The sequence below is a fragment of the Nematolebias whitei genome, chromosome 8 (genome assembly GCF_014905685.2).
Source record: "Nematolebias whitei isolate Nwh7 chromosome 8, NemWhi1, whole genome shotgun sequence".
NCBI classification, from domain to species: Eukaryota; Metazoa; Chordata; class Actinopteri; order Cyprinodontiformes; family Rivulidae; genus Nematolebias; species Nematolebias whitei.
In genome coordinates, this window is record NC_056505.1 from 11,290,336 (window position 1) to 11,302,254 (window position 11,919).

At 38.1% G+C, this 11,919-nt stretch overlaps 2 protein-coding genes across 2 annotated transcripts in view; one reads left to right on the plus strand and one right to left on the minus strand.

The window, feature by feature from the left end:
• cspg4ba (chondroitin sulfate proteoglycan 4ba) overlaps positions 1-7,949 on the plus strand; it is a 30,579-nt gene extending 22,630 nt beyond the window's left edge. Inside the window, exons 7-10 of the mRNA XM_037680912.1 lie at positions 1,708-1,839; positions 4,969-5,141; positions 5,557-5,740; positions 5,893-7,949. Of these exons, the coding sequence (XP_037536840.1) occupies positions 1,708-1,839; positions 4,969-5,141; positions 5,557-5,740; positions 5,893-7,949 (2,546 nt within the window). The remainder of the gene's footprint in view (positions 1-1,707; positions 1,840-4,968; positions 5,142-5,556; positions 5,741-5,892) is intronic.
• tmem8b (transmembrane protein 8B) overlaps positions 1-11,919 on the minus strand; it is a 1,109,927-nt gene that overhangs the window by 538,580 nt on the left and 559,428 nt on the right. The window lies entirely within an intron of this gene.

An 11,919-nucleotide genomic window follows, 5' to 3' on the forward strand; every position in this document is an offset into this window, starting at 1 on the left:
TTATTATTATTATTATTATTATTATTATTATTATTATTATTATTATTATTATTTATTAACTTTACTTTTCAAATGTGATTCCATTTTTTTCAAATGTAATTCAGTTTTTTCAAATGTTGTTCATTTACACCTTAGGGCCACCGTAAACCCCCATGATTTTATAATATATATGTTTTGTTGGCTAATTCAAAGCTAATTGTAATGTGTTGTATTTAGTATTCCTGAATTAATTTGTTGTGTTTGTCATGAATCTCTGATTCTCTTGCATGGTTCAAATTTATAACCAAACGTAATTTACCATCTCGTCTTCGCTGTTTCTTTTTCCCCCACTGCAGATGCATCTCAAGAAATTAGAATATCGTGAAAAAGTTATTTTTCTTTTGTCAGTCACTTCAGAACGAGAAACTCATAAATTATATATATTCATTACACAGAGTGAAATATTTCAAGCCTTTATTGTAATATTTATGATTATGACTTACAGATAACGAAAAACTAAAATTCAGTGTCTCAAAAAAATAGAATATTGTGAAGAGGTTCAGTATTGTAAACTCCTGGTGTCACACCCTAATCAGCTTAAATCCTAAACATGAACTACAAATGTTCTAGTCCTCAAGTCCAGCCACTCCTGAGACTAGAACCTGAGCTGAGGAGACAAAGGACTGGACTGTTGTTCAGTGGTCCAGTGTCCGCTTTTCAGATAAAAGGAAATTCTGCATATCGTTTAGAAATCAAGGTCCCAGAGTTCACCCTGCACAATGGAGGCTCGTTAGGCTCTTTATCTGCCTGGCTCACGAGAGAAATGGTTTGGTCACCTACATAAAGATGGGAATTGTAGTGGAACTTACTGGGAATCAGGCCTAAAGCTTCTCTGTACGTTTTTGAAAGTCGTTATCTGAGACCTTCTTTGTTTAAATTTGGTTGTTCTTGTATGATGTAAATGTTTTCCTTCACCCCCTCTCAGTCAAAGTTCATGCTCATTAATCCAGGTATAAATCCAGCAACGTTCAGTCAGGTCATCTGGACGGTTTCTTTTGTTGCTGAGACATTTCGTCTTCATCCGAAGGACTTCTTCAGTCTGAGGAGCCCACCAAATCAAAACTGAATCCCACGAACAGCTCGCTCCCAGAGTGGAAAATAACAGTATCTGTCTAAAATATGAACATGTTGGTCCTCAAAAGAATGTCCCTTAACCTTGAGATGTAGGTGGACTGCTCTCAAGGTAAGGGACACACTTTTGAGGGCCATAATCGTCAAAATGACAAAAAATAAAGGCTTGCAAAATTTCAGTCGATTTGTAATTAATCTATATAATATATGAGTTTCACTTTCTGAAATGATTGACAAAAGTATTTAACTTTTTCATGGTATTTTAATCTTTTGAGATGCAGACGAGGAGCTAAAAACGTCTGAGTCAGTTTTCTCTTCTGTCAGCGTGGAGTCTTATTCTTGTCAGGAGGAACTTTTATCATCATGTTTCTGCTTACTGCTCAAATCCTGCTTTTTGTACGGCTGGGAAAAGATCTATTAATAGATGCAAAGAGCTCCACCTTACATGTTCAGTAATTTATCTTCTTTTTTACCCACTGTATAAACCTGCCCACATTACTGTACTGATGATTTCTTGTTTGGCTCATAATAAAGATGATTTATTATTTCTATGTAGATCAGCATCAGTTTCGTTGACTGATTTGTCTCGTCTTTTAGGTGCGATGTCTGGAGGATTCAACTTCCAAGTCAATGACGGTGTTAATTTCACTCCCAGACAGATTTTTAGCATCACCGCCAAAGCTTTAGTTCTGAGTTTGGAGAAAAACGGTCCACTCAAGGTTTTTCCAGGTGAGCTACGTTTTCCAGCAACAAATTTATTGTTCGTTCGCCACTTGAAACATTTTCCGCACACAAACACCAGATACCGTATTTTCCACCGTACACTTTGCACCGCCCTAAAGTCACATCTGTCCAAATATGTCTAATAAAGTGGGAAAATCCATAAATACGTCACTTCGCCGTATACGTTGCATCTATTATGCGTCACCGCTGACGTGTCACATTTGTTACGCGTCACCGCTAACAACCCGGAAGTGTGGGCCAGTATTGTGCCAAAAATCGACTGGCTGCCAAATGGCGGCCGCAGGAGCGTGCACCGGAGGACTTTAACAAGATTTTAACAAGATTAACACTTAAAAACAATTATTTGTTTGCTTGAAATTATAGCAAAGGGTGTGTCTCAGATGAACTTTTACTTAATAAATGCATTTCAATGGTCAAATTAGCTGCATTACACCGGGGCGGTGCAGTGAACTGAAGCTGATTTTGCTCCAGGTGAGCTGGATGAAGGTGGCAGGCTATGGCAAGCCGATTGTGTCATTAATAGCCACTTTTACCTATTACATGACACAACGGCGTGCCATACAACTCAAGTGCCATCTAGCGGTTGAAAAAGGTAGTGTTCAATATTTTCAGTCAGAATGAATGAGAACGTCCATATCTCAGCCAAAAATTGGTCTATAAATATTGGAAAAATATTCATACATACGTTGCTTAGGCGTATAAGTCGCAGGGCATGCAAATTTTGCAAAAAAACATGACTTATGCGGCGGAAAATACGGTACGTGTTGACAAATAAAGAGTGGACGGTAGTCTGGACAGATTGAAACAAAGACTGTCCAGACTTGCAGCTGAATTTGTTTTCTTCTTTCACTAAACTTGAATTTACAGATTTTTGGTTCAGAATGCAGCATAAAAATAACTAAAACCATATATTTAATATTGTCATCTATTAAAGACTCTTTCTAGTACTTTTAATCACCATAGAGAATTGACTTCCTCTTTGCAAGAGCCCATTTTGAAGATTGCCATCAAAAAATACTGAAACGTGTGATTTTGTTTGTTTGATGCATTTGATTTCTCTTTATGTTTATGTTTAATTGTAACCCACTTCTATGTTCAGCCCTCTTACAACTACACTTTCCAGGATTCCTTTGGTTAAACAATTCAGTGCCTTTCCAAGTCATTAAATCATTAAATGGGTGTTGTCTGTGTCTGCGAACATTTTCAAGGTTTTTCAGAGATTTTCAGTAGTTCTCTGTTGTGAGTGCAGCAAACAGCCAGCTGGCACCTTCTGCTGAGGCTCTCAGCCGCAGGATGAGTGGGTACTTGAAAAGCTGGACCACTGTCTGTCCCAGTTGGTGCTGTGTGCCAGCCAGGATGGGGGTGGGGGGGGGGGGGGGGGGGTTGTCTGGATGGGAGCTTTAACTGACAATGAGGGGATTTTTATGGGAAAAGGGATGACGTGAAACACTTTTCATACTGCGGTGGGAAAATAACACTTCTTGTTTTTTCTTTCATTTTCGTTACAAACAGCTAGTCTAAGTGCTTTCTGTAAAACTTGACAACACAGTTTGATAATTATAGTTTCTTGTGTCTCTTTTAGTTTGAGAACTTATCTTTGTGTCTTTTTTAAGGGTTTTATTTTATTCAACTATTTTCATTGAGCCAGGAGGTCTCGCTCCATTGAGACCTGCAGATGCCGCATGTCGTGTTCGTACGACGTGTCCACTTGCTTTTCTAGTACTAAACGCTAAGCTAGAGGACAGCTAGTTTATGCACCATGTTTTGTATTTGCATGAAATATTTTAATTTATTTGTTCTTAAGTGACAACATTCAAAAGACAAAATAAAAAAATATAAAGGCCAAGCACTCCTTGAAGTTATGCATATCGCCCTCCACCTTTCATGCCAGTTTTACACTAAAACCATTCTATAGTAAAACGTGATGGCGTTGTAGCTGATTGAGTAAAACATTGATTATATGCTCAGAGTATGTGTTGTAAATGACTGTCAACTACTACCACATCAAGCTTTAGCTTCATATCTGTAACATTTTATGACTTAAAGCTATTTTTTCTTTTGCGTTTTTCAAGGTTAGTTTGCTGTGGCAGCCATCTTGAATTGAGATTATTCCAAAACTTAATCACTTCTAGTTTTGAGGTAAAACATAACGAATGTAACTGATGTGTTATGATTATCAGTGGTTTTATCACATTGACCCAGAAAAGCTACTGGGAGTCAGAATGTCTATAAAAACATGCCGACTGTACATAACGATAACGTGTGTTCAGAATCTTGTGTCCTGCCTACGCGTTAGACAACTAGTGATAATGTTTTTGTATGTGTGTGTTCAGTGTCGTTAACAAAACGTCTTTCCGACAACCTTCAAAGTAGCAGGAGGATTGTACAAATCTAAATATAAAGAATAAAACAAAAACTTGCAGTGGTTTGTCCTCGTTTAGCAGATATCTCTTGCTTTGCAGTTAATGCCCAAGTTGAAGTTTTGCGCCCACATGAAGCTTTTAATGTCTTGTCTGGAGCTTATGTACCTCCCCACACTGCAGTAGGACAGTGCTGTAAAAATATCTGCAATGCTGCTTCAAAAACCTCTCATTAGTCTTTTCCCACACTTTCTTTTTGTATTGTTTGGAATTTTAAAAAGATGTAGAATAGAATAGAGTAGAATTCAACTTGCACATGTCACAGGTACAAAGCAACGAAATGCAGTTTGCATCTATCCAGAAGTGCTTAGCAAGAAAAATAAATTGGTAGATATATATAGTACAATATACAGTAAGTTGCTTTGAATATGCTATGGTATAAATATATACAGGTTGTGAGTGTACAGACTATGAACAGGTTATAATATGAAGTGGTATAAACAGCTATATAAAAGAAAAAAAAATATATATATAAGTATGTAAAGCACTCCCATGGGGAAAAATTAGCAAAAGTTCATTCAACCTTTATTTAGACAATCCCATTGAGCCTCGAGGACTCATTTACAAGAGAGACCTCAAGTTTGATTTAGCAGCTGCACAAAAGTTTTAACAACATGAAAAACAAAAAATCAAGACCCATACAAAAAAAAACTTTAATTTCTTAAGTTATTGTTGATATGTCATGTTTCTCCAGGTTCTTCTCGACCGCTCACAAATGAGGATTTACAAGCTGGGACCAATGACATCAGCAACACCTCAAACCGAGTTATTACATTCAGCGTGACCCAGCGTCCTAAGCTGGGGCGTCTGGTGAGGAGGCAGTCTGATAATACAACAGAGGACATCTCCGTTTTCACACAAGAGATGGTGAGAGAAGAGTCTGTGAGACTCATCTTTACGTATGTATATTACGAAAATAGAATTAAAGGAATACGAACCAGAGCGTGAGATGAATTATTACGGTTTACTGTAAGTGGAGCACTGCTAGATTTTTGCTGTACTGTATGAATAATACATGTCCACCATCCTTATTGGAGATACTGACTCTGCACTTGCTTAGCTGAATGGTCCATGTAGTGCTTTTATTCAATTATTGCTGATGGGTTTTCATCAAACGCAGTCAAAGTCATGCTTGCTTTGTATTTACTGCTAAGCAAGCAGACTTAAATTATTAATTACCTCCTACAAATTGTGTCTGTCAGACTGATGAGCAATTTTTGAACCCACTGACCCCCTTTTATCTTTGATTTAACTCCTTATTAGTATTGTTTTTGTTTTACAGGTGGACAGAAAGGAAGTTGTTTACATCCAAACTCCCATTGAAAATGTAGGCTGGGAAGCCATGGACTCAATGACCTTTTCTGTATCGTCACCTCCTGCTTCTATAGAAAGTCAGACCTTCAAAATTGACATCTCCTATGAAAATGCAGGATCTGAACGCAACACCGTCCTCCTTGCAAACACAGGTATGAAAAATACTATCAGGTTTTCTTAAATAGGGTGGAGCTTTGCATGCTATTAACTGCACAAAGTGTATCCAGTACTAAAGAGAGAAGCACGGCACTTCTGGACTTTAAATAAATCTTAATGTGTTCACTTACCGTTTTCTTGCTAATAGGTGCTGAGGTGACAGAAGGCATGAGTGTTGTCATTGATGAGTACAAGCTGGATGCCTCAAACTTAATGTCAAAGTTGCCAACACCACAGCGGAGCTCCCACGAGGTCTGGTTTCAGGTGACGTCACTTCCTCAACACGGTGTCATCGTAGTAGGTGAGAGAAATCTCACCAAAGAGAAACCCAACTTCTCTCAGTTCATCGTCAGTAAATATGGTATCACCTACAAGCACGACAACTCCGAGACAACTCGTGATTCTTTTGTGTTCAGCACTTGGCTTAATCCTAAGGGTCAAACTGCACAACCCCCTCAAGATGAGAAGGACGTTGTTGTGGAACATTTTAACATCACAGTCACGCCTGTAAATGATCAGCCACCTCTGCTAAGAAATAAAACTCCAAGTCTGAAAGTGGTACAAGGGGATAAAGTAACACTCGGACCTGAAAATCTCAAAGTTGAAGACTTGGACAATCCTCCAGAGGATATTAAGTTTTCTGTGATTAGCAAACCAAACAATGGTTATCTAGCACTTGTAGGATGTTTGAATGAGTCCATAGTGGCCTTTACTCAAGCCCAGATCAACAACAGAAGTGTTTACTTTGTTCATGATGGCAGCTCTGTCTCAGGGGTGTTTTACTTCAGTGTTACGGATGGACATCACAAACCGATATATAAACTGTTTAACATAGAAGTGACAGAGATCACCATAAATCTGATCAACTACACTGAAGTATTGCTGCAACAAGGCAAAACCTCAGTAGCTCTGACCCAGGACAACCTTGCTGCTGAGACCAACGGAAAAGATGTCACCATTTACTACAAAGTTACAAGACCTCCAAATTTTGGGAAACTTCTGATGGAAAACCAAGAAGTTGCACTATTTCAACAAGAAGACTTGGAAGCTGGAAGGTTGTTCTACCATATGACCGTTCTTTCCTCCTTTGAGGACAACTTTGAGTTCACCGCCTTCACTTCGGAGGCAAATCTTACTGGCCAAGTGCTCAACATAACCGTCTTACCTTTGATCCAGGTTGGCAAAGGTTTGAGAATTCCCAATGGGGTTAGTGTCAAACTCAACTCTAGCTTTTTTAATGTCTCTGAATTGGCTCGTTTGAGTGACAGTGACCCTGTCTTTGAAATTATATGCCATCCTAAGCATGGGAAAGTTGTTCAGATGAAACATAAAATCACCAAGAAAGTTCTACCAGTTGAGTCTTTCACATTTCAGGAAATGATCCAGGAGAAGATAGCACTGGAGCTGAACGTCAACATGACTGGTGTTGAGGAGCTGAATGACTCGCTGGTATTTGTACTGAAAGCTGATAACATCCAACCTGCTAAAGGGGAATTCCACTTTACAATTGTGCCATATGATCCAGCACTTTTTCCAACCACAGAAAGTCCAGGCCCAACCACATCACCCATTCCTTTGACGCCAATCAAGTCTTCTAGAAATGGAAACGCTTCCCCCGTACCTGCTACAGTTCTCCTCTCCACCCAACAGCCAATCAAAAACCAGCACAAATTCAGGGGGCGCAACCGCTGGGGGAACTCGAACAGGACCAACTTCTTTGGCACGACTCTTGGCAAACCATCTCAAACGGAGGACTTGCCGTTTCTAAACACGCCAGTTCGAGTAGAGTCCTACCCTCAAAAAACCTCCAATCCGCTCCTGATCATCTTGCCACTGCTGGCCCTTCTGCTGCTCATAATCATCTTTGTGGTCCTGGTTGTCTATTTTCGACACCACAGACAACGGAAGCAGAGTAGTGCTTCACCACAGGAGCTTCCGTCCGCCGGTTCCTCAAACGGTCCATATTACAATGGCCAAACCCAGAGGAGCACAACAGTTCCCACGGTTACTGTCACCCCTTTGAACCCCACCGGCCCTGGTAGCCCTGTTCTGGATAGGTTGTTTACACAGAATCAGGATTCACTTTATGACACAATTGATTCAAAGGTACTTATAAGTTCTTGGAGTGATGGTTCCTCAGTAGCGTGTTCTCAGGTTATTAGAACCACTACTCCTACTCTGCAGAAGAATCAGTACTGGGTGTGAAATGTATTACCTTTTTAAAAATATTACAAGTTTATGAAACTTTTGAAAGGTATTATTGTTTTAGTGTTAAATAGCACGACAGGTTATAAACAGAATTATTAGCTCTTTTAAATATAGAGAGCTTTTTGACCCTTTGTTAAAGAAAGTAATATATAAATCAGTTTCATCACTCTCATGCTCATGACTTTCATTTCCAGAAGGCATCAATTGCCAAATGGCAATAAAAATCTTTGTGGACACCATCTCTATTCTTTTTATTGTTGTGATGATCTAAATTTTTTTACAAAATTGGTTTGGCTTGCTAAAAATTATTATCATAGGTCACATTTTCACATAATAATCTCATAGATCATTGCCTAAGGATTGTCTATGAAGTCTTCTGTCTCTGATGGATGAATTGACTCAGTAACTTTAAAGACAAATGAACACTAGAATAACGTTCTTCTACTTGACAATAGGGAACCCAGGTTTAGAAGAACGTTGGGTTTTCTTTCAGTTGCACAGTCTGTTTAAACATCGGTTAAAAACCAACCTACATCTGTATGTATTGGACACATTTTTCTTACTTGTAAATTTACAAACGGCCATCTTTGTAGTAAAATCAAAAAATGTCTAAATCTGTTTTGGGTTTTGATCATAAAAGATAAAAAGATCATAAGATAACACCTTAAAACTGTGATTTACTGCGATTGACACTGGCACGATGATGTATTGTCTTACAGTAAGTATTTCAATCGATTGTTCAGATTCTTTTATTGTTTTATTGTATTTTATATTGATGTTTGCTTACTTTTGTAAACTCAGGTATTTTTTTAACAATATGTTTGTGCCACCTTTGTTAAATGTTGCGTGTGCTGTCAGTTATCGAGGGTAAAGTTTGTAAAACTGACAGTTCTCTTGCTGATGCTTCCCAGTGTGGCTGTTTATTGAAACAGCGAGTTTTGTACAACTTTTATACCCACTATTTCCCCACACTGTCGTCACATTGTCACACTCTTTAGGCATATATATTGTACCGTATTGTACAAAATACTTCACAATTTTTGCCAATCTAAACTGTATTAGTACGGAAATGTGTTTCAGCATTAAAACTCAAACCAGAAATGAACTGTGATGGGAAATAACAGCCTAAAGTGGAGCATTTTGAATCTTCAGGAGTATTTTTTTAAGGTACAACTACTGAAAAGTCTTTCCGAACAAATAGCCTTTATTGACTGAAATGAGAGTTAGTATTTATATTATTTATCCAAGTCTGTATAATCTGTTCTTAAATAAATTTGTGTATAAATGAACTCTAAAATGACTGAATGAGCAGGTCAGCTGTGACGTTAATGCTGTCACAAAAACAACACTGTAAACCACTGAAAGTTATAAAATAATGTTCAAATATCTAGTGCGTCTCATTTAAATGGTATTGATTTGTAACAGAATTGCCATGTTTATTTATATATTATTTTTAATAAATCACTTTAAAATGTTGTGTCTCATAATCAGTAGCATCAAATCATCCATTGTTTAGTTATTTATGTCAATACCTGATCATTCTTAGTAAATTCTGAGGTATTTCTGATTTCTTCCTCATAAATGAGTTTTTGGCAGTTTTCGTTGCGTCTAGTTACTAAAACGTTATAAGCAGACGTGGCTCGACAGCACAACAATGCTCAACTTGTAAGTGAAGTGAAATTGAGGGACTAAACGGACGGGCTGATGAGAGGAGTGGAGACACCTGGGCAAACAGAGAACAGGTGTAGGTGGGCGTGGCAGGACTGGAGAGTGAGACTAACTGGACAAAATCTGACTGAGGGAGGAGTGTGGTGACACAGAGGAACACAAAAACACTAAACAAGTAGCAGAACTAAGCTCAAACGTCACAAAACCCAGACAATAAAACATGATAACCAAAATGGAATAAACACAAACGAGTGCCAGAAAAGCAACCAAAAAATATATAAAGATTTTGACCATTTTTGTGTCCAAGAATCTGATAATTTGGGGAAATGAGTGATAAATATTGGACATTTTTATCCAAATTTCAGGATTTTCACTTGAGGGGTGCTTGAGCACCCCCAAAAAGAGGCTAAAACCGGCACTGCTTTGAACGCTGGTTTGTGTTTAAAACTGTAAGGCGTGAACATGGACGGATGCGATTCTGTTTAAAAGAGAGAATCCTGCTTGGAATGCTGGGAACTTTTTTCTTGGTCCACGTGTAAAATATACGTATGTCAGATCCTTTCCAGCCTCATCTTTTCCCTGCACTTATTGTACCCACCCATCTGTGTTTTTCCACCAACAAGTCATTTATGTTCTCCAACAGAGGAAACTGGTGCAGAGAAAATGCTGACATGACAGCGTGAGTTACAAAAATGGGAATGTCTGCAAGGAAGAGGTCGTGTGTTCAGCAGAGTCAGGGTCTAAATTATCACCGTGTTCACCATCTGGAGAGTTATTCAGCCCAAGTGTTAGAGGCACAAGCTACTAACATTATTATTCTGTAAAACAAAACACAGAGAGAAGGACATGTCAGATGGGTTCTTAAGCATCGGATATTAGCTCTCACAAGTAATTTAAGGGTTGGAAATTGTGGAGCTGGTGCTTAAAGAACAATAGCCCTCTTTATAAAAGACGAGGCAGCAGGAGACAGAGACATCTTGGCTCGTTTGGTTTAACAAGGTTCCACTCAGACAAACCCAGATGGTTAATTAAGTCCCTTTAACTCCACTTGGATCTTATGGACTGTTTCAGTTGTAAAAAATAAAATAAAATACTTGATTTTCTTTGTGAGAGACACTCAGAAAAAGCCATCAAAGGGCCTTTTAGTTCACAAAAGCTCATCAAGGACTAAAATACTGCAGAGGGGTTCAGAATCTTACAGTCGGGTGCTGAAAGTCGTACGAGGAAGAGTTTAACACAAACTGTGACGCAATCCAAAAAGTCTTTCTGCAGTCCAGCTATACCAAACACAGTTATTGTGTTTATTTCCTCTGAGCTTTCTGATCTGTGTTTCATTGGTGTGACTTGAAATAGCTCTAAAACGTAACTGATGGTGGTCATAATCAAAACCTGTTCATGAGAACACAAGAACATCTTTACGAAAAGAAATAGTTTTATCTGCAGTTTTAGACATTACTATTTATTCATAAAAAGCATTTTTAATGTATATTTTGCCTTGTTGTTTAAATATTAATATTTAAGGCTCTGGTTGTTTTTTTAATAACGTGTCTGGATCATCACAGAAAATGCTCCTGTTGTGTTTTTAAATATTCTACAAAAACGATTAAATTTCATCCGTTTCTGTCAAAAACAGTCAAACGCCGTTGGTTAAATTCGCAAACAAAAACACAAGTGGTCAACTCTCGTGCACGTCACGGTCCACTGGTTGATTCTCCTGTTTCATGCCGTCTGCAGATTCTTCTGCTGCTGGATCATTTTCCAGATGTTTGTCCTGAAACCTAACAGCAGCCTGAATGATGCTGGCATGAAGAACACAATCTGAGAGAATCAGCTGTTATTTGACTGAAATGTAAAAACAAAAACCAACACCACGTTACCTCAATGGTCCCCTTATAAATGAATAATTATTAGTTATTTCTAAATAAACCATTAATAATTAGTTATAGTGCATTACATATAAAGGAAAAAACACTTAATGAGCCATTTATTTGTTTTCTGTTCTCACCTTTTACTTGTTTCTTTTATAAATTAATCATGAAATATCTCCCTTTAAGTCAGCTTATTAATTCTTTATAAAGTGTTTATGAACCCGTTTGTAAAGCATCAATAAAATTGTCTTTATTGTGAAGATTGAGTCAAATTACAGGCTTCTGAGGCGAGAAACCATTAACCACTGGGGGCGATAAAACTGATGTCAGAGTGATAAACATTAAAGATGCACGATGAGAGGTGTGTCTGAATTAACATCACACTGTGTGTGTGTGTGTGTGTGTGTGTGTGTGTGTGTGTGTGTGTGTGT